General features: G+C 42.7%; 1 protein-coding gene and 1 pseudogene across 3 annotated transcripts in view; both read left to right on the top strand.

Annotated features, from left to right (window-relative positions):
* grm1b (glutamate receptor, metabotropic 1b) overlaps positions 1-23779 on the top strand; it is a 29016-nt gene that overhangs the window by 1473 nt on the left and 3764 nt on the right. Inside the window, exons 2-9 of one of the 3 annotated variants that reach the window (XM_086275096.1) lie at positions 492-1315; positions 3353-3602; positions 10152-10387; positions 10679-10693; positions 11274-11285; positions 20721-20967; positions 21989-22157; positions 22764-22890. In XM_086275096.1, coding sequence (XP_086131222.1) covers positions 601-1315; positions 3353-3602; positions 10152-10387; positions 10679-10693; positions 11274-11285; positions 20721-20967; positions 21989-22157; positions 22764-22890 — 1771 coding nt within the window. In that variant the 5' untranslated portion in view covers positions 492-600. The remainder of the gene's footprint in view (positions 1-491; positions 1316-3352; positions 3603-10151; positions 10388-10678; positions 10694-11273; positions 11286-20720; positions 20968-21988; positions 22158-22763; positions 22891-23779) is intronic. The other 2 variants (XM_086275097.1, XM_086275098.1) reach the window with 2 other exon arrangements.
* On the top strand, positions 14734-15911 carry LOC147306927 (uncharacterized; annotated as a pseudogene).

Raw genomic sequence — 23779 nt, 5'->3', positions numbered from 1 at the left:
ATTTTGTCCTGAAACTGACACTAACTTGACACTTTTAATATGAAGTAAGAGAGCAGTAAGTGTGAAAAGGATATTTCATCATCCAAATGATCGCACAGGGGTCTTTATCAATGACTGAAGAGGTCTCTAGCTGAATTACAGGATTGTAACTTCGTAAACAGGTCAGTCAAAGGTATAAATGTAGAATCAGTTGAGATCCTCAACTAGGACAGTAGCAGCTGTCCGTGGTGCTAGAATTTGAGCATTCTCAGTTTTCAAATAGCTCTGTATCTTTAGATATGTACTTATTCCCTCCCAAAAAGTATTTGCCTGGTTGGATCTCCTGTATATTTTTACATTTTTAGCTATGGTGTGATTGGATGAAAGATGATTGATCTGCAAGTATTTTTTCTCCTACAGATTTCTGAAATACATGTGTTGAATTATTTAGATTTGTCAATGTAATAAATGTATTATAAAGCAAGAATTAACGCTCCATGTCTCATTTGCAGGGTGGAAACACTGAAGAAGAAGCAGATGAGTTTAATTTGCTCGTAGAGGATTGATGGCCCTGTATTATGGCCAAGTGGACATGATTCTACATTCAGCACCTCTGGCACGATGTCGAATATGATTTACCTGACTGTCGTAAGCATTTTATATTTACCTTTTTTACTGTTCGAGGCATTCGGTTTGTCCAGAGGAAAGTATGAGAGGTCGGTGGTGCCAAGTTCTGCCTCTCGCCTGGTGGCGAGGATGGACGGGGATATTATAATTGGAGCCCTTTTCTCTGTCCACCACCAACCATCAGCTGAGAAGGTGGCGGAGAGGAAATGTGGAGAGGTCCGCGAGCAGTACGGCATCCAAAGGGTGGAGGCCATGTTCCACACTTTGGATCGGATTAACTCGGACCCAAATCTGTTACCCAACATTACCCTTGGATGTGAGATCAGAGACTCCTGCTGGCATTCCTCGGTGGCTCTGGAGCAGAGCATCGAATTCATACGAGACTCTCTCATCTCCATCCGGGATGAGAGCGACGGCTCCAGGTGGTGCATTGAAGGGGCGCCTTCCAGTCAGCCACCACCGACCAAGAAGCCCATCGTTGGAGTCATTGGGCCGGGCTCCAGTTCTGTTGCCATTCAGGTGCAAAACCTTCTGCAGCTATTCAACATCCCGCAGATCGCTTATTCTGCAACTAGTATTGACCTCAGTGACAAGACACTGTTCAAGTACTTCCTCAGGGTTGTACCCTCAGATACTCTTCAAGCCAGAGCTCTGGTGGACATTGTCAAACGATACAACTGGACCTATGTGTCAGCCGTTCACACAGAGGGTAAGACACTTTTCTTTATCAGCTGGGGGCTCACAACACAGCACTCTAAACTCAAACAGTACAGTAGTCTAATAAGAACCTAGCTTATTAGACTCCTACATTACCTATAATGCCACTCATTAGCTTTTTAAAAAAGCCCCTTCATGGCTTCCTGTGTTTGAAAATACACACTGTTGAAACCCTACATCTCCAGTGTGTGATACAGACCTTCTAATACACTGTTTCGAGTGCAGTTTCATGAAATCTAGATTCATCTAGACCTACAGAAGTTCTAGATTAAATCATTTGACATCATTTTGGCAGGTTTTGCAAGCTTGAAAACTCTCCAAAAATGTTTTTACTGACTAGCTGAGTACGATTCAATTTGACAGGTAAACTGACCTTCATTTGCAAAAATGCGGTTCTATATTAATAGTGTCTGTTGTTTCTGTTGACCTAATGTATTTTATAAGAAACTCATTTCATTAGGCACACCTATTCAACTACTCCTTAACACAAATGTCAATTCAGAGATGATCATGATGACATGCTAGAGCTCAAAAGAACCATCAGAATGGGTAAGAAAGCTGATTTAAAGGTGAAATAACCACTCATTACAACCAAGGTATGCAGAAGAGCATCCCTAAACCTTAAAGCAGATGGGCTGCAGCGGAAGGTCACACTGGGTGCTATTTGTGTTGCCTTTGAACAGGGATGGCTGTAGTTCCCCTAGACTTTACAAAATTGGGTTATAGAAGATTGGAAAAATGTTGCCTGTTCTGATAAGTATTGACATGTGCTACTACGTTCAGATGGTAGGCTCAGAATTTGGCTAAACACCACAAAATCATGGATCCATCCTGCCTTGTATTAACAGTCCAGGCTGGTGGTATGGTATGGTATGCTATGGTATGGAGACGTTTCCCCCCTTAGCACCCACTGTGCATCATTTAAACACCATGACATGGTCCTGCAGCAGGGCGATGCCACAAAGCTCAGTTCATCAGTGGTTTCTTGAACATCACAGTGATTTTACTGTACTCAGATGGCCTCCATAGTCACCAGATCTCAAACCAGTAGTGTGTCTTTGGGATGTGGTGGAACGGCTCACATCGCAGATGTGTGGTCCACAAATCTGCAGCTATTTCATGACACTCTCAAGAAAACTAAAAGCAGTTCTGAAAGGAAAAAGGGGGTTCAATGGAATACTACCAAGGTGTAACTAATGAAGTGGCTGTGCTCAGTTTAAGTATGGCTTATGTACTGCTGTTCCAACAGCAGGTGGCTGCAGACATGATTAAAGCCTGTTTTGTGTGACTAATCCATATTCGTTCAAGTGGTGGGCAATTTCAGAGGAGAAGTGAGGTCTCTTTATGGTAATTATACCATTTGTTTTCATGCCTTAAAGATCATTTGAGGCATAAACTATCATTTTTGTACAACACTTGCTCAAAACACAACAGTCATCCCAAACTCATTTTTTCCAGGCATGTTTTTATAATCAGATTCTAATTACGTTTCCTCCCACAGTTTTTATACCCGAGACACGGTTACGGAAGCTGTTGCAAATCAGTTTTAACTGATGGAATATGAAAACAAGTTTAAAACCATCTGCTAAATCCAAACAAAAACCTGGCAAGCCTTCCTTGTTTACAGAAATGAATACATGTTTGTCATTCTGTAATGAATTAAATATGAGCAGTAGGTGTTAAATGTTACAGAGGAAGCTAGATTACAGCCTGTTTATTGGATTTATGAGTGATGCTGCAGCTGAATGACTGCGAACATCTGGACGGACAACCTAAAAATGACAAGACTTATGTGAGTGCTCATCCTCTGATGCTACTCTTGAGGTCACGGTTGGCCCATTTGCTCTAGTTGCACTGCTCTTGATTCCACAGCAAGAGGTCTGGGGACACAGTGATAATTTTCCCTCTGGATTATTTCCTTTAAAGAACATCTTATAGAATAAAACATGACAGAATGAACTTATGAATGAGAACCCTTTACATTTTCTTGTGAATGAGCCAAACTGACAGCTCCTTTTATCTTTCTCAGGTAACTATGGGGAGAGTGGGATGGAAGTATTCAAAGAGCTTGCCTCGCAGGAAGGCCTTTGCATCGCCCATTCTGACAAGATTTACAGCAATGCTGGGGAGAAGCACTTCGACAGGCTGCTGAGAAAGCTGCGGGAGCGTCTGCCTAAAGCCAGAGTTGTTGTCTGCTTCTGTGAAGGCATGACAGTCCGAGGGCTTCTCATGGCTATGAGACGGCTCGGAGTAGCCGGAGAGTTCCTCCTAATTGGCAGGTTTGTTGGAGAATGTTTTCCCACAGGGCTTTTAGGTTTGTCAGTCGCGGTGCTCTTTGGAATAAAAGAACAACAATGACGAGAAGAAAATCTTTCTTGCTGATGCTTTTCAAAAGTAGCTGTATTTTTATATATCCACAAAAATCAGTCAGTATATCAGTTTAAATAAATAAGAAGCATATTTGTATGTCAGATAGAGTAATGGCCTTTGTGTTAATAATGCTGATTTCAATCCCAAAAATGTTAGGATGCTGGATGATTAGGAAATCTCTTTAACTCATATTTAATCCAGAATTGAGTGTAGAAAATATTAACTGTTTAAAATGACAAAAATGTGGCATTTAAAGAAAAAAATTATGTCACTTTGAATTTGATGGCTGCAACATATCTCAGACAAGATGCACTCAGAGAAAGCAAACCTCCCCCAAGGCAGCTCATGCTCTGGGCAATATTTACATTTAAGGGACTACTACTATATTTTGTATATATTTATTTTGTTTTCCTTGTTTGTTTGTTTTTAAATATACTTTAAGACATTTGTGCTGCAGTTTACTTATTCAGAAACATTGTACATGTATTCAAATTGTTATTTAATTGGTTATAACCTGCTACTGTAATATACAAAATAGCGTGATGTATCGACTCCCTATACATCACTGTTGATATGTTGCCAATATAAACAATGGCAGTAAGAAACAGTTATAAATAGCTCTATATAACTATTATAGTAATGCCTTGACCTTCAGATACATCTACTGACCGTAAAGGAGGTGGTCAAAGGTCAAATTTGACATATTATTTGAAATCTTTATATATGGGACACTTTTACGAATCATAGTTTCAAAGTTATAAGGCTTTTGTCAAATCATTAATTGCTCATGCACACACACAAATATATTGTGTTATTTAATTTAGTTTCGTAATCACATAATTTCCTCAAGGATTAATAAAGCATTCTGATTCTGATGCTCCCACATACCATCAGAGACACAGGCCCCAAACTGAGCACTGATTATAATCCAGATGGTCTCATTCCTCTTTAGTCCAGAAGAAGAACACAGCAATTTCTCCAGATCCTCTGAATCATTTGATGATATTATGTACTGTAAATGTAGAAATATTCAAAGTCTTCATAATTCTATGTTGAGGAACATTACTCTTAAACTGTTCTCCAATTTGTAGACCCAGTTTTGTTGCACACAGGTGGTTCTCTGCTAATCTTTGATATTAGGAAATGCCACCTCTCTGAGATGCTCTTTTTTAAATACCTTATTTTATTACTGATCTGATGCCAATTAACCCAATTAGTTGCCTTCAGCTGTTTTTTTAATTCCCTCTTACTTTTTCAGTGTTTTGTTGCCCCCATCCCAACATTTGACAATGCCTCAGTTTAAATGTTTAATGTTCCATGTTCGACGTGAGCAAAATATGGATTTATGAGCTCTGTAGATCATTGCATTCTGTTAATTACATTTTGCACAGCGTCCCAACATTTCTAGAAATGGGTTTTTAATTTATCCTCCCAACAGGCATATTGAAACTAGCTGTGTTTTATATCTCAAAACTTGGCATTTTTCAATAACCTGAGGTGCTTGTGCAAAATTATTGACCAAATATTATCAAACCAAGGTATATCTGCACACATGGACCTTTACAAAAGATGCCAGTATGTTTTAGCCATCAGTTTGTGGACTTGCTTTTGAAGCCGACGTGACCCATGACCATATTTGGAGGACAGGTCTAGGGAGCTATCAGATACCATCAGTGCTGCCTAGTTACCTTGGTTATCAAGGAGTGCCCATAACTCACTATAAAATTTATATGAATGAAATATGGTACAACAAATGGCACCCATCTTTCACTCATAGTGGTTATGTCATAAATTATGCACAACTCCAAACCCTAATGCAATTTAAACGGGCGATTTCCATCTAAAAATAACACCTGTGCAGTGTGTACAAATGGGGAAATTTGTACTGCTGTAAATGCCATCTTGCTCCAGCTCTGCTTATTTTTGGCACTTGGGATCAATTAGTAGCTCTTCTGCAGCATTCACACGCTGTCAGTCAAGATAAGGATTAGCAGTTTCCAAATATTTAACAACTATTCTTCCACAACACGTTTAAAGATTAAATTTAGTGTTAATGTTTTACCTTTTAGAGAAAAGATGTTAGGCATCTTACTAGAAGATCCTTTCAGGAGCCCTTCGTCTTCTACTAAATGCTAAACATAGAAAAATGACACTCTGCTGACTGAAATATGAATGCTGAATTCCATGTTGTGACACTCAGTTGTACTCAGAATGGATTATATACAAAAAGCTCATATGAAGCAAAATATTCTTCCTTTCCTAACGGTAGCAGAGTTCCCCTGAAAGCAAGAAGATGCTTTGAGTCTGGCTCGGTAATGAATAATGCATTCACGCTCCCTGTCAGATCACAGGAGGGATGGGCTAATATGGGACAGCACCTCCAGCATAAGCTGGGGAAAGTGGAGTAGTGAACATCAAAGCTTATATCAGCACATATACCAGGCATTCCCTTTTTGTGGAGCCTCAGTTCACCTTAAGTCCAGTTAGCAGTTGTTGTAGAACCAACGCTAAAAGCCAGCTACGGCTGATTTGCCAAGAGTGGTTTATTAATGTTTAGATTCAAAGGAGTCAGCCCGATTTACTTGCAACCCAAATGATGGAATAGGTGCATAAAGTTAAAAAAAATAGGACACATTAAAGCCTAAACTCGCTCTCACCCCTTCTACTTAAATTTGCACTGCTGTGAAAGTCTACACTGAAGATAAGGAGGGCGTGAGTTTGGTAGAGCAGTGTGCGTGTCTGTGCACACGTGTGTGTTTTCTGGGTCAAGGAGACTACTGAAAAAGGAAAATGTTTTTTAGAGCAATGCAGTAAGTGAACACACGCAGGCCTGTGCAGTGGGCAAATCGAAATGCCTGAGGTGCTGGTCATCAGCCATCCATCTTCTGCTGTGTGGAGGATGAAAGAGATGGCTGTTCTCACACTGCAGAACCCACACATCACAAACAACAAACAACTCGTTTGATCAACTCTCCAGTGAAGCCCCCATTGTGTTGGAATTCATAGAAAATATCAGTTTTATGACTTTGATTGCAATGTTTGACTAGTGATCAAATAAATGATTTCATTAAAAAAAACTGTTTGGCTCTACATTCATAGTTTTTCTAATAACACCACTGTGCCCCAAATTAAATGATTCACAGACGTGTGAGCTCAGACTTGTGTTAGAAGTCTGTACAGTATGTGCGTGTGTTGACGTCAGAGCTGTAGGTTTTTGGCACCCAGAGTGTTGGACTGGGGGTAGTGTGATGCTGAGAAGCAGATGGCCAGGTACTGTTGATACTGTCACGCTGGACAACCATTGTCAATTTATTTTTGAAGCACCAGCCAAGCCAAAGATGCTGCTGGCTTTCGCTTCTTAAACAAAATGTGGGTTGTAGAAGTCTGGAAAGTGCTATTTTTGTCCTGTGGATGGGTTTGTGTAATATATACAATATTTTTAAATATTCTGTTTTGAAGGGTATTTAATTGTTTTGGACCAGATTTAAATGTTTGTTTAAATGTTAAAGCCCTCTTCTTATTGTTTCATCTTTTAAGGCCGTGTGTACAGGCACACAACACACGCAATGGTTGTGCTCACTATTTTCACTTTTATTAACAGTTGCACAACAAGAAAACAGTCTCAGTCCAGATCTCAGTCTCTCCCGCTCATCTCTTCCTTCACTATAAAAGAAACAGAGCCTGTCATCAGTCAAACGCCATTACCTGTCACCTCACCTGCCTCCCAGCACTTCCCCCTTGAACTCACTGCTCCACTCCTCCCCTGCAGCTGAGCCAGGGACCACACCTCCACATGGTGTTACTCTCCAAAGCTGATGAGCTGACGACCTGCTGAAGTTCAAATTAAACATCAGAATGGGGGAAACGGGATTTAGTGATTGGTTTGTGGTGTCAGATGAAGTCTTCAGAAGAGCATCTCTGAATGCAGAATATGTATCTCCTTGAAGGAGATGGATTACAGCAGCAGAAAACCACGCAAGCTGGGCTAAGAGCAGGAAACAGAGGCTACGATTCTCATCAACAACAGAAAAGTGTTGCAGATATTTATCTTTTTATTTTGTTTTTATAACTTGCAAGAATATTGGAAATTTGCAACTTTGAGTTAGTACCAAACATATGTAAAGGCAGGTAATACTACTACTACTACTACTACTAATAATAATAATAATAATAATAATGATAATGATAAGACACCAAAATACATTTCTTAATAAGGTGTTGGACAAAACTGGAACAGCTTTGGCACACTTTAGCAGTGAATCTCAAAATCTGTAAGCCTGCTGGAGTTCTGTCTTTCCTCATTTACTGTTTTCATGATAGTCCAAAATCTCCCACAGGTGCTCAGCTGGATTTAAATGTGTTGATAGCACATTATTATTATCAAACTATCCAGTGACCCAAGCTTTGAGCCAATAGCTAAATGAATGAGAACAATAAATATGTCACTTGTTCCATATTTCCAGTTATATTTGTTGTATTGTGAGAAAGAGCTCCTGTATCTGTCCTTGTGCAGCAGAGCTGAATCAGTCTGTTAGAGAAGGTGCTTCTCTGCCTGTCCAGTAATGAATCCAGAGGCTGGAAATGATTCTCCATGATGAGCAACTGTTTGTTAGTGACTTTCTCCCCAGCACAGCTTCAAAAGTGTCCAGTTTGCAGCCAATCCCAGACCCAGCTCCGATGCTGCTCCCCCAGCAGACCACAGCAAAGCAAACTGCCTTCGTCACAGATCTCCAGCATTTCGCTGCACATGTCTCAGCTTCCTCAGGAAATAGAGCCTGTTCATCACCTCTTTGTTCACAGCCTGTATTCGTCTTCCAATTCAGCCCGCTGTAGATGTGGACACCCGGTTACTTGTTCTTCTCCACCACATCAAAATCCTGTCACAAGTTAGACACGGGTCATCGTTTTTTGATCACCACCTCTCTGATCTTATTCACATTTAGAAGCAGATGATTCCTCCAAGACTACTTCACAAATCATCGTCTCAGTAGAAGAAGAATTGGGTTAAATGCACTTGAGAAATCAGAGAAGGTGATCTTGACCTTGCAGCTGTTTCTCTGTGTATGGGAGGAAGCTGTCTGCAGCATGTAGATGAATATATCGCCCACTCCCCGGCTTGGTCTGTATTCAACCGCAGAGCGTCAAGAGATGTATTCACCTGTGGTCTTTTAGGTGGACCATCTTCAGTGCCATCATCACATGAGGTTGCTTTCATCATCAGGATAAACATGTTTCATCATAGGATACAGGTAATCTCTTAAAATAGCTGGATTGATTTACAAGCAAGTGGACCCAAACCATGACAGCAAAATGCTCTGTGCAGCTAATGTGCCACCAGATTCCCTTTCTTTGTGGCTAAAAGGACTGAAGGGTTGAAGTTTTTCTTCAGGTTGTCACTGATCTGTAATGTTTTGTTTTCCATTCAGTGTGTCGCTGCATTTTAAGAAGCTGTTTTTCTGTCAAATCATCACTGGAATATTCAGTTTAAAGTCTCTCATATTCCCTTTTCTCAGCTTTCATTTCACCCGCTGAGACGTACAATGCCACATGAATATATCAAGGATTTGATCCTACACTGCATAATGCTGCTATAAAACACATTTGAAACTGAAATGAATGAGAAATGGGGTTTTCATTTTTATTCTAATTTAAATCTGGAGCATCCAAAAGTCTCTTTTGTCTGCATGACCTTTTGTAACAGGATCAGATGCTGAACTGACTTTCAAAGTGTTGAGTATAAAGCTATAAATACAAGTTATGACCAGCTTTGACACTTAGGGTTCTAGAGTCTGCGTGTTGGGTGGGAGTTTGTTTCTCTCCGGGGCAGATTGCAGAGCCGCAGTACTAATCTGCGAATTCTCACCAGACTTGTGATTGTGTCTGTGGACTGAGGCTTTTTTTTTTCTTCTTCTTCTTTCAGCAAGTACAGCGAGCACTCCACGCCCCTCAGCGGGGAGGCTGAAAGGGAAACAAAGTCAGGAAAACAAAAGGGAGATGTTGTTTTTCTTCAGGATTTAGTGTGCGCTGACTTTTGGAGCTCGGCAGCATAAAACAGTTTGTTATTTTTGTCTTGCCAGATGCTGACTAATATTGTGTGACTTGTTATTAAATTATAAAAATGCAGTAGCTGGAGATAACCTTTAGGGTTAGGTTTGAATGCTTGAGAGGTTTTGGGTTGTGTATTGATATTTTGTTGATTGCAAAAGATATTCCTTTGATAACAGAGCTTTAGCAAATACATCAATTTAACTGTCTCTGATTAGATCCTTCTCTTTCTCTTCTCTTTCCCACAAAAGAGATATAATTTATTATTTATTTATAATATTATGGGTTTTGAAAGGTCAGTAGGAAAGATTTTGCAATGCTTTAAGCTCTGACATAATTTTTAGACATACAATGCAGCAAGTGGGTGTCTAGTTTAAGTAGAAATGATTACAATGTCCTCCTTCTCTCCGCAGTGATGGATGGGCAGACCGAGTCGAGGTGGTGGAGGGGTACGAACAGGAGGCTGTGGGAGGCATCACCGTGAAGCTGCACTCTGAAGAGGTCTCCTCATTCGACGACTACTTCCTGAGGCTCAAGCTCAGCACCAACACCCGCAACCCATGGTTTCCAGAGTTCTGGCAGTACCGGTTTCAGTGCCGCCTTCCCGGACACCCGCAAGAGAACTTGAATTATGCACGGAACTGCTCAGGTAGCTAAACAACTCGTCAAGCAATTATGATGTTTTCCTGCTGTTTTTTTGCTTTGTTTAGGTTTTTTTTATTCCTGGTTTCCGTTTTTACGCCAGCGTGCACATCTGCTTGTCTTTTTCAACTGTTCTGATGCGTTCAATGCCCAAAGGATGATGCCAAAAGGGCCCCACAAACTGGAACACGCTATTTAAATATGAATTAGACTGCCAGAGGGTAAAATTCTCTCTAAGTCAATCCAGTAACACATATTTTTTTTATATTGTTCATTTCTGTGACACTTGGCTTTACAGAGGATGATGATCTAGGTAAACTAAATCCTTTCACATATAACAGAGCTAATGCATTATTTGTTAATTTCTCGAAACAATGCTCAACAAGCATGTTTCCAAGACATAACTGTTTTATACACCACTCATATGTTTTTCTTTTTAAAATAAAAGCCTCTATATATTTACGTTTTCAATCTTAAGCTTTATGTTTTATGGGGATTAAGATGTTTCTCAAGCTCCCCAAATTTAAAATCAGTTATTTTAAAATGAGCCTATTTGAACATGTTGATAAACGTAAATATAAAATGTTGCATGCAGCAAAAATCAAAAAAACGTTTTTTGACTTTAGGCTATAAAGATACTTTTGGGAATTTATTTTTGCCATTGCATCTTTTTTTTCCTTTGCACATTATTTTCAAGGATTTCTTTGATATATGACGCATATTTCTGCTTTTATTCATTTTTATGAGGCATCATTATTTAATAGCAGTTATTCACATAGGCATAGGTGGAGATATAGTGATTTGTCCTGTCCTGCAAACATTTGTTTTTTTGTTGTTGTTTGTTTTATTTTATTTTTATTTATATGTGTATCTATTTATTTATTTTGGTGTAGAACTCCAAGATGGTGAGTGAATACTTTTTAATGGAACCATAATGCTCCTCACTTTGGAAATATACATAGAGGTTGACTGATATTAAGGTTTTATCACACGCTGGGAAAATGTAAATGCATTGCTGATAATCTTTTTTCTTTCTATTACATTTCCAATTAATCTCAGTTGACCTCTAATATATGAAGCTATTGGGATGTTTTTCTTCCTGTGCACTGAAAGCTCAACAATTGGGTCTTGTTTGCTCACACTTTGTGCTTTCACACCTTTTCTAGCCTTAAGACAGTCGCATAAAACAGCCCAATAACATTTGAGTGAGATGGGAACTCGCTTAATTGCATGTAGCCACAGAAATAGCAGTTAACATGCAGGTAATGCATACGCTGGGATCCATTTTCTTCTTATCTCTGCACAGTTTAATCCATGAAATATACAGAGAAGGTTCACTTGTCATGCAGCCGACTAATCCCGACGTGCAGCAGTAGGTCCTCTGCTTGCATGCTCGCATCATGTCATCATTGCATCATGACTGAAGCTCACACAGCTCAGAGGAGTGCGGCGAGCGTCAAAGCGAAGGAGCTGTTAAACTAGGTCATCACCAGCAGATCCCATCGGACGCTCACCCAGCTGCTACCCAACTAAATTTACTGTTGATGTGTTTGTTTGCAGAGGCAGTGAGTTTCCCAGCAGTCCTTTTTAGCGATCATTACGTGATTTAACACAAGTGGCAACAAACACGTCAGCAATGGATGACACTCGCGAAAGCCACCACGCTGTTATAAATGTTGCGGGATAGAACAGAATAAATTCTGTCTCACGGACTGCATAGACTGACAGTATGGCTGAGAAAACACGCAACAAATGAATGTATAAAATGCTAAAATCAGGGCAAACACCAATCATCTGCATTCCTGCTCCTTAAGAATAATAAGTTGTTTCCAAAAACTCTGACATACCTGATTTTTAGGTTAAATGTTCTGCAAGCCAGTAAGAGATGCTCACAGCCTGATGAGCCTGACTTATAACCTATAACTAGTAGAAGTACTGACATTAGCTGACTTGACCTAACCTATTCCTTCTGAATCTGTAAAAGACCCATAGGGATTGAACAATGACATACTTTCAACCAACAGTGTAACAGTAATGCTACTACTGCTACTATTAATTAGAGATGGCACGATACCACTTTTTTATGTCCGATACCGATACCGATATCATAAATTTGGATATCTGCCGATACCGATATGAATCCGATATAGTGTTTTTTAATCAACAAAACTGTTTTTTAAATATCTTGCTGCATTTTGTATAAGTTCATACTCAAGTTTAAAACAACAACTACACTAAAGCTATTCTGTTATACCTGTATGCAAAAAAAAATATTTCATAGTTCAGCAATACTGATCAATCTAATAAACTTAAACCTACACCATCCTCCCTATTCTGGTATTTTAAAGAGTACTTAGCATAAATATTAAGCAACCTAACTAATAGGGTTCCAACTCCCAGCAACAACAAAAATAAATAAATAAAAAATAGGGAACCACCCCTCACGCTCCACCTCATGATGCTTAATCAACGTAATCAACCTTAATTTGATGCAGTGTGAAAAAAAATGCACAGAAATAAATTATTTTTCAAGAAATATTAAATAGATTCAACATCTTTCTTCAACAAAATTGCAGACTGCACAGATGGTACCTTCCCAAAGGAAAAAGTACTATAGCTTACTAGGGTATATATATTAGACTTAATAGTTACTATATACAGTAATTGACTTCTATTCATTTTACATCAAATTGAAACTTTGGGTGTCAGATAATTATTTATTAAAAGCTAGACATTTTAAATGAGAATAAGAAAGAAAAGTATGTCTTTGTGCCCCCTTTTCCCTGTTAATGCCCTATCGGCCCCCCTGGCTAAACTTTGCTAGATCCGCCCCTGCACAGTTACCAGCGTCAGCTAGTAGAAAAAGATCCTCGAGTAGAAAGTAATATTAAATACATTCTAACAATAGCTGATCAAGCTTAAACGTGCTGCTGTTGTTCAGCCCCTGGTTTCCTCTTTCTGGTGCAAAGTGGGCCAAAAGCAAACAAGAGACACGGACTCGTGACAGAAAAGCCGATCAGCTGATCGTTAAGCAGTTTCATGATTGAAGTAGCAGCAAGAAGAGGCAGTCGTTTGTTAAGCTTAACGCAGGAATGCTTTACAAACATTCAGAGATGGACTTACACACTTGCTGTACTTCTCTCGGGATAACTTTGTCAGAGATGAAATGCCCGGTTGCTAGCGAAGCTCCACATGCTATCCAGACCACCGACAGGTCCCGCATGCCACAGCCTCTCTATCACGTGATGCATACTGCTCCGACGTGCTAACGTTCTGAGGTGAGTTACAGCGTGTTGCAAGTTTTGTGAGGTGCTTTCGTGATATTTAATGGATCGGATTACATTTTTTATTTTTCTCCGATATCCGATCCAGTAATTTAGGTCAGTATCGGACCGATACCGATACGTAATATCGGATCGGTCCATCTCTACTATTAATAATAGTGGACAACATGAATTGCATTGTCAATTAACTTTTTTTTTAACTGTACACATAATACATATATTATAGAGTGTGTTTCCATCCGAGGAGACATGCTGTAATTTTCCACCTTAAAGTGTCATAAAAAGGTATCTGGTGGCAGATATTCAGCATGGTGTGATTATAGTGGGATCTTTTTCAATTTACAATTTTAGTATATGTTTGCATTAGTATAAATTTTAACTCAAGGAAATGGGCGAAAAACGTTCAAGTTTAGCCCAAAAGTGTCAAGTTCCTACATAGCTGCAGATTAGAGAGACTTGCTTTTAGAAGGGCATAGGTATCTGTTAATACATTATTCCTAATAGATAAAATAAATAAAGACATCTTTTTCTCTACTGTACATTTCTATTGTCTAATTATCACAATCTCAGCTTCAATTATGACATATAGATGCGAAGATTAAAGCTTTTCAAGCTTGAAATCCTAATGAAAGATTAATGGCACTTAAAAACAAAGAATTCTGCAGTGCTTAAAATAAGGTTCAATTTTAATATATCCAAAAGCAAACCTTGATTTCTTTTTAGACTTGATTTCAGACTTCTAAATTACTCATTGGTCATTCGTGCACTTTTGGAAAAATGTTATATTATAGGAGTGGCAACTTTTCTTAGGTTCTGGATGTAGTTTTAAAGTTTTGCGTGCAGCAGGTTTTGGTGGTAGTGCTTCAGCGTCTCTTGCTGTCCTTAGTGTCACCCTGCATTCCTCCGTTGCTCATTACTGCCCTCGCTGCTGAGCCAGCCCTGGCCTGAAGAGTTAGGAGATAAGACCTGTTAACACCACAACTTCCTGTGGGTGTATGTATGTATGTATATATATATATATATATATATATATATATATATATATATAGCTTTGTCCTGGAAAAGATGGCGACCGAGGAATGCTTTGGGCAGCTGGACAGTATGACATTGATGGTCGGTGTAAATGCTTGAAGTTGTGGCGGACCACCAGGTGGCTCCACTCACACCCAAGTTGAACGGAAGTGTTGGGGTGGAGATTTTGGCGCTCAATATATGTGAAGTTCTGAGAGTCAGTTAATAAAGTTGGAGTGAGACACAGAGACCTCTCCTGTCGTTATTACATACCTCCACATTGGTGACCCCTGTAGCGAACATGCTAAGGCTCGACGACGAAGCCAGCTCCGGCCTGGAAGCATCGGCTGCCGCTGGACTTTCACCTCCGCCGATGGCTGCGTTTGCTGTGGCGCTTAAATTGCCGGATTTTTGGCTTCACGATCCTCCTTCATGGTTCGTGCACGTAGAAGCTCAGTTTGCTCTTCGTGGAGTTTCAGCCGACGATACTAAATACCACCATGTGGTGGCCTCACTTGACCCGCTGTCAACCCGCCGCGTGATGACTCTCCTCCGGGACCCCCCAGCCCAAGGCAAGTACGCCGCCCTCAAGGCGCTGCTGCTGCGGCGTTACTCCCTCTCTGATGCTGAGCGGGCCGAGAAACTCCTTTCCCTCGCGGGCCTGGGCGACGGTACCGCTCTCGAGCTCATGGAGAGCATGCTGTCCTTGCTGGGCGCGGATGACGGAGGATTTCTCTTCACCCACCTCTTTCTCCGACAGCTGCCGGCTCCAGTGCGCGCTGGCCTTGCCAACCCCCCGCTATTGGCCACGAAGGATTACCGCTCCCTTGCGGAAGAGGCGGATCGCATCCTCCTGGCTACCAGGACTTTCGGCGTTCAGGCGATTGTTCAGGACTCACCAGCGTTTTCCCCCGCCCCCTCACCGATGCTCCAGGGGCCCTCCGACTCGTCCGCAGTGGCCGGAATCGCTGCACGGCGGCACCGCGGAAAGGGGCTTTGTTTTTATCACCAGCGTTTTGGAGCGAAGGCACGTTGCTGTCTCCCGCCTTGCAGTTCCCAGACCCAGGGAAACGGGCATGTCAGCGCTCTGTAGCAGCCGCGACCGCTGGCAACAAGGAAAGGCTGCTTTTCTTAGAGGACTCACGCTCGGGGAGGCGTTTCCTGGTAGACTCCGGCTCACAGAAGAGCCTTCTTCCCCCGGCTGGCTCGGACAGGCTAGCTGAGGGCTGCGGGCCATTGCTAACAGCGGCTAATGGCTCTCCCATCAAAACCTTCGGTGAAAGGTTGGTGACTGTTTGCTTTCACGACCGTGACTTTCAGTGGAACTTTGTTGTTGCTGCTAGCTCTGTGCCTATAATAGGCGCTGATTTTCTTTGTGCTCGAGCACTGTGACGAAGCATGGGGTGGAGCATTACATAACTACAGTAGGGCCCCCGGTGTTCGCGCGCGCGCGCCGCCTCGACCCTGCCAAACTGGCTGTTGCTCGGGAAGAGTTTGCCACCATGGAGCGTCTGGGCATCGTGCAGCGTTCGAACAGTGCCTGGCTTCTCCGTTACACATGGTGCCTAAATCTGATGGTCGGTGGCGACCTTGTGGGGATTTCCGCCGTCTTAATAATGTCACAGAGAACGATCGTTATCCCATTCCCCACATCCAAGATTTTTCCGCCCATCTTGCGGGGACCTCGGTTTTTTCGAAGATCGATTTGGTACGGGGATATCACCAGGTTCCCGTGCGCGCGGAGGATGTCCCCAAAACCGCCGTAATTACACCTTTCGGCCTTTTCGAGTTTCTGCGCCTGCCGTTTGGCCTGAAAGGTGCCGCCCAAACCTTCCAGCGGTTGATGGACTCGGTCTTGCGCGGGCTGCCCTTTGTTTTTGTATATCTTGATGATATACTGGTGGCCAGCAGCTCGAAGGAGCAGCACATGTTCCATCTGCGGCAGGTTTTTCAGCGTTTGGCGGAGCATGGACTGATTATTAATCCGTCTAAATGCCAGTTTGGGTTGCCCGTTCTCGATTTTCTTGGGCACCGTATTTCCGCCGAGGGCGCGGTTCCGTTGCCTGACAAAGTCCGAGCTGTTTCGGAATTTCCGCGTCCCACGAATGTTAAGGCACTGCAGGAATTTTCGGGGATGGTGAATTTTTACAACCGTTTTCTCCCCAGAGCGGCACATCTGCTGAAGCCCCTTTATGGGGCGTTAAAAGGTAAGAAAGCTAATGACTCCGTTGACTGGTTTCCGGAAAGCATCCAAGCGTTTTCTGATGCTAAGTCAGCGTTAGCTAATGCTGCCCTTCTGGCCCACCCTTCCCCCTCAGCGCCGATTGCGTTGACCACCGATGCGTCAGACATAGCGGTGGGTGCGGTGCTGGAACAGCGAATCTCGGGTGTCTGGCAACCGCTCGCCTTTTTCAGCCGTACGCTACGTGACAGCGAACGCAATTACAGCGTTTTTGACAGGGAGCTACTGGCGCTCCACCTGGCGACTCGTCATTTCCGGTTTTTTCTCGAGGGTCGTCACTTTACCGCATACGTGGACCACAAACCCTTGACGTTTGCCATGTCCAAGGTTTCTGATCCATGGAGTGCACGCCAGCAGCGCCAGTTGGCAGCCATTTCTGAGTTTACCACGGACATTCGGCACGTGGCTGGTAAATCCAATCATGTGGCTGACTGTTTGTCCCGTGCGCTGGTTTCTCCCGTCTTTCTCGGCATAGACTACTCCGCCATGGCTGCCGATCAGAGCGGTGACCCGGACATCCTCGCGCTTAAATCCACCCAGACGGGCCTCATACTAGAGGACAGACCCGTGCAGGACGGTGGTCCCCTCCTCGTCTGTGACGTTTCCACCGGCCGCCCTCGCCCAGTGGTTCCCGCTTCCTGGCGTCGTCAAGTTTTTGACTCGGTACATGCTCTCTCTCATCCAGGGGTCCGGGCCTCTGTTAAACTGGTCAGCTCTAAATTTGTTTGGCCAGGCCTTCGCAAATCTGTTAAGGAATGGGCGTCGGCGTGCGTTCCCTGCCAGCGTGCGAAGGTTCATAAACACACCAAGGCGCCCCTGGAGCCGTTCTTCATACCCGGCAAACGTTTCGATCATGTGCATGTCGATCTGGTGGGTCCTCTGCCGCAGTCACAAGGTTTTACGCACCTTTTGACTGTTGTTGACCGGACCACCAGGTGGCCGGAGGCGGTTCCCCTGGCGTCCACTACCGCAGCAGTGGTGGCCAAGGCGTTTTTGTCAAGCTGGGTCTCGCATTTCGGCCCACCCGCGGACATTACGTCAGACAGAGGCCCCCAGTTCATATCCGAGCTTTGGTCGGCCATGGCTGATGGACTGGGGGCTAAAGTCCACCGCACAACCGCATACAACCCGCAAGCTAATGGGATGTGTGAACGGTTCCACCGGTCGCTTAAGGCTGCTTTTCGCGCCTCCTTAAAGGATGGTAATTGGGTTGACCGCCTCCCGTGGGTTTTGCTTGGGCTGCGGTTAAGGAGGATCTCGGCGCTTCCCCAGCTGAGCTAGTGTTTGGTCAGCCCCTCCGCGTGCCTGGAGAATTCTTGCCCGAAACTCCTCCTCCCTGCTTCGATCCATCAGTGCTATCTCTCAACCCGCTTTTGCACTCGCTTCGGGTTCCTGGTCCGGTGCACCATTGCGTGCCTGACACCTTTGTTCCAAAGACTTTGGAGACTGCTGAGTTTGTTTTTGTCAGGCACGATGCCCACAGGACACCGCTGCGGCCGCTGTATGACGGCCCATTCAGGGTTATTGAACCGGGCCGGAAACATTTTGTTTTGGATTTTGGGGGTCGAAGGGAGACTGTGTGTGTTGACAGACTTAAACCTGCACATGTTCTTCCGGACAGTAATGTAGTGCCGGCCCAGGCCCCTCGCCGTGGCCGCCCTCCTTCGATGGGGTTGACAGACTCTGGTTTTCCCCCCAGGACTACCCCCGGACCACCGGCGTTTGAGCCTCCTCCTGCCTTTCCTGCTCGCCTTCACCAGCCTCGTTCACAGGATGGACCTTCCTCTGCCTGTTCTCTCCCTCCCAGGTTCAGTCGTTCGGGTCGTTTGCTTAGACCCAGGGTCCTGGACTGAATAGGAACCTAACTCTGTGTTCAGGGGGGGGTATGTGTGGCGGACCACCAGGTGGCTCCACTCACACCCAAGTTGAACGGAAGTGTTGGGGTGGAGATTTTGGCGCTCAATATATGTGAAGTTCTGAGAGTCAGTTAATAAAGTTGGAGTGAGACACAGAGACCTCTCCTGTCGTTATTACATACCTCCACAAAGTAATCTTTAGACCTTTGCTTGGCTGTACAGATCAAAATGTTCTGGTGAACTGTTTGTACCATTGATGCTATCTGTGATTAGCACAGACTCTAAACATGTTGCTTTCTTTTGCTGTTTTCTTGTGATGATTTAGGGCATTGTTTTCCTTAGTCCTCAGTTGCAGCACTAATTTTAATTGTCTCTGCATATAAGAAATTCAGTCTGACTATTGAGCCTCAAAGAATGACATGTGAGAGACTTCTGCCTCTGCTTTTTTTTATTTGTTTCTTCCTTACTGGCATTTTTCTCAGGTAGAAATTATCCAGCAATGTGTCAGCCTATTGGTATCATCCGACCCTCGTGTCAGACTTACATGGATACAAAGTTTGGACTTTGTTTTCAACGGGCACATTACCTGCATTTCCTAACAGCTGCATTTCCATGAATGCTCAGGAGCAATCACAGGATATAATATAGATGTTCTTTGTCTGTAAATGGCCTGTATTTATATAGCGCTTTACTAGTCCCTAAGGACCCCAAAGCGCTTTACATATCCAGTCATCCACCCATTCACGCACACATTCACACACTGGTGATGGCAGCTACATTGTAGCCACAGCCACCCTGGGGCGCACTGACAGAGGCGAGGCTGCCGGACACTGGCGCCACCGGGCCCTCTGACCACCACCAGTAGGCAACGGGTGAAGTGTCTTGCCCAAGGACACAACAACCGAGACTGTCCAAGCCGGGGCTCGAACCGGCAACCTTCCGATTACAAGGCGAACTCCCAACTCTTGAGCCACGATCACCCTTATCCTCATTGTGTGGTTACGCTGGTTTTGTGTACACCTATGAAGGAAATGTAGTTCAGTAAGAGAAAATGCCATCACAAAAATAACCCCCAATGAACAAACACTTGGCAACAGTGGGAAGGAAAAGCTCCCTTTTAACAGAAAGAAATATTCAACAGAACCAGTCTCAGGGAGGACCATCTTGCTTTAAAATATACAAACACACGGGAATAACAAGTGACAGGACCGTAGGTTTCACAGATGCAACAAGACAATCGGTGTTTCTTTTACCTCACCTGCCAGTGCTCTAGCTCTATGACGGGTCTGTGCCTGGCTCCCAGTTTTACCAAAACACAGTGAATGCATGGTGTAGCTTGTTATACTTTAATACAATGCAACTGATAAACTGCTACTCTGCTTCTAGCTTGCATTACACTGAACTGATAGGGTGTGTCTGAACATCACACAGTGTTTGCTTCCAAATATTTTTTGTCTCATTCATTCATCCCGTTCGTTGGAGAAAAACCCCCAATAAGAACAGAAAAGATTCAAATACGTGTTGGTTTGTTTTTCTGCTTGAGGAGACTGATTCTCAGTGGTTTCTATCGTTTTAGGCCAACTCTAATTGAATCCTGACTCATGACTGCAGAAATGAACAGTCTTGCCATGGTAACAAGGATTATTTGAAGCCATCTTCCAAGGCTTCCAGTTCTTTTAAAGCAGTATCCCACAGAGGCAAAGATACATGTGGCTTGCTGGCTGAATTTAGAGAGCAGTTATAAGAATGAATCTGTGAGCACCCTATCACTCCTTTGTAATATGTTACATCATGCTAGACAAGATATTAGGTATACCTGAAATGTAGAAATGTAAACTTTAACCACATAAGATGCTTCTGCTTGCAGCAATAAAGCACCTCGTGTAAGTCTTTCCCTGTATGTTTGTCTTGAAGCTGAATCCTTACTGTTCTCTCATGTGTGGGCAGGTTATGAAAGTCTGGAGGACAACTACGTGCAAGACAGCAAGATGGGCTTCGTCATCAATGCCATCAATGCGATGGCCCACGGGCTGCACGATATGCACTCTCACCTTTGTCCCGGCCACGTGGGGCTCTGTGATGCCATGAAGCCTGTTGATGGAAGCTACTTACTGGAATTCCTTCTGAAGACATCCTTCACAGGCGTGTCCGGGGAGGACATATGGTTCGATGAGAACGGCGATTCTCCTGGAAGGTAAACCCACTTTTCTTATTGTTTTAGGTGAAAGGAATTTTTTTAGACATTTTTAGAAAAAGTAGTTTAATTAAGACAGCATTAACTGACCTTCGGTTTCACCCAGCGGAGGGCAGTGAACCACCAGTGCTTAAAGGGAAAAAATCCAATATATTCACTATTCAGTAACAGAGAACAACTAAATTAAAATTAAAGGTGATTAAAACCGGGATAAATGTAATGTTTTAAAAACTGCTGATAAATGTAAATTGAGGCACTACGCTTCCTGGATATTTTACCCACTAGCAAGACACACCATTAACCAGGGTACTGCTTGCTAGTGGGTTGGACCAGATTTTGGTCCATGTTGACACAATATTATCACACAGTTGCTGCAGATTTTCTGTATTTCTACAATGTGAATCTCCCATTCCAACACATCCCAAAGGTGGTATAGTGGACTGTTGGACTTTTTACTCACTGGGTATTTCTCTTTTTGGACCAGTCTCTGTAAACCCTAGACATGGTTGTGTGGGAAAATCCCAGTAGATCAGCAGTTTCTGAAATACTCAGACCAGCTCATCCGGCACCACAAGCCACACTAGGTTCAAAGTCACTTAAATCACTTTATTAAAAAAAACAGCAGGTTCTCTACATGACTAAATGCACTGAGTTGCTTCCATGTGATGCGGCTGATTAGATATATGTTTTTGTGAGCAGTTGAATAGGCATCTCTAGAAAAGTGGTTGGTGATTATTGGCTGATCTAAAGCACAATCGTGATCATAACAGCACAGAACTTCCAGTAAGTAAGCCACATACAGTATTCTCATGTAAGTCCGTTCATGTCATTAAATCACAAAGTTTATGGTTAAGCCGTTGAGATAAAGTTAAATATTCTCCAAATTATATGTAATAAAAGGGTCAGTGACTTCTTTTATGCTGAGTGAGTATGATCCACCTAAGAAATACCAGTAAACATAACATCTATCAGCAATGGTGAAAGATCTTCCTCTGAGCCATTTCTTTCTTTCCACAATCAGGTATGAGATCATGAACTTTCAGCATGTGGAGACGAGTGTTTATGATTACATCAACATTGGCTCCTGGCACGAGGGCATGCTGAGTATCGATGATGACATGATCCAGATGAACCGCAGTGAGATGGTCCGCTCTGTCTGCAGTGAGCCCTGCTCCAAAGGAGAAATCAAGGTTAAGCTCGGATCTTGTACATCTTGTGATCAAACATCCCTGTTACATCTTTGTTATTCAGTCTCTACGTCACACTTGTATGAGGTATTTGTATAAAGTTTTTACAAAACACAGTAGGCCCCACATTGTTCATCTCGCACATAAATAGTTAGCTTGGCAACATTGTACCTGAATGAATTGAAGTAACATTGTAAAGAAAAGTGGGTCAAACTTCTGCCACAATGATGTGAGGGAATTATAAAGCCATGCAAAGAATGATAACTTCAAGTTATTGCTTCATAAACATGGCTCTCCACACTATTAAACCATGGGGTTTACACAGTGCTTCTGCATTTTTGCTTAGTTTTCATCAAATAAATGATGACATGGTGTGACATATCATGTGGTGTTGTTAATCTGAGGTTGTGTTTATGTTTGGTGTTTTTTCTCATGTCTTTTTCCCTATGCTGAACCTTTCTATCTTTGTTTTTACTGTGTTGAAAACAAATATTTAAATATTTATGTAGATCTGGCCTTCCTTGGACATCAAAATACATCCATGATAAATATAGTTAATTTTAGAAGAGTCTTTTTACTTTTGATTACCTTGCATGTTTTATGAACCAGGTAATAAGGAAGGGAGAGGTGAGCTGCTGCTGGATCTGCACTGCCTGCAAAGACAATGAGTACGTCCAGGATGAGTTCACGTGCAAGGCCTGTGACCTGGGCTGGTGGCCTGACAAAGAACTGGAAGGTTTGCTTGCACTCTTCACTTATCCGCTTGTGTAAATCTTTAGCTGCTTTAAATACTGTGCAGGGCCTGGCACATGACCCTACTGGATTTTTTTTAGAGATTAGTTAAATAGGAAAAAGGGAAAAGGAAATTTAATCAACCTCCCAACACCTCTAAAGGTCAGTTTTTTACATGTTATACTTGGATGTTTCAAAGGGTCCTAATATACTATGACGTGTGTAACAGTCCTCACAAAAATTATACACACTATATTAGTAAATCAGTGAACAAAGGGGTGATTTTATAGCCTATTTCACAAAGGAATCTTAGTAAACACAATTTGAAGCTTAAACAAAAAAAACCCCAAACAAACAAACACCATCTTCTGGTCTCTCAATTAAAAAGTAAATAAATGCAATAAACGCATTTTAGATAATGTCGACCAGCTTCTTGAAATCACCAATGCTCCAGTCAGTATACAAAAAAGATCCTGGACAAAGTGATTCATCTGATCCACACAGCAAATTTTGCTGCTCTGCAGTTTTGTCATTTAAATTTAGATGAATTTAGGTTGCTTCAGTGGCCACAGGGTATGTTTCTGCTGCATGACTGATGCTTGCAGAGATAAGAAGAGTTTCTTCTGGCTTATCTGAGGCAGTTTTTTTTTTTAAAGTTAAGTTCCTCCAAGCTTTTACTTCTCCTCCTCTTACCTGCACCCTGTACAGCCTGTCCCGCTAAGATTTTTGCAGCGCTATTTCACAAACCTGTTCTGTCCTATTTTCATTGCTTTCCCATGACACCTGAGAGCCATTCATCATCTTCACCATTTCATCCGACAGCAGCCCTAGTTCACTTACCACTCTTCTGGCCCACTTTCAAAGGTCTTCTGTGGCTTTCAAAGACACTTCCT

Source organism: Aulonocara sp. 'chitande type north' Nkhata Bay, linkage group LG19 (genome assembly GCF_057382095.1).
Source record: "Aulonocara sp. 'chitande type north' Nkhata Bay isolate Kocher_YH1m ecotype deep benthic linkage group LG19, A_spYH_male_GT1.1, whole genome shotgun sequence".
NCBI lineage: Eukaryota > Metazoa > Chordata > Actinopteri > Cichliformes > Cichlidae > Aulonocara > Aulonocara sp. 'chitande type north' Nkhata Bay.
Note: the sequence above shows the minus strand (reverse complement) of the source record. Positions and strands in the feature narration are given on the sequence as shown.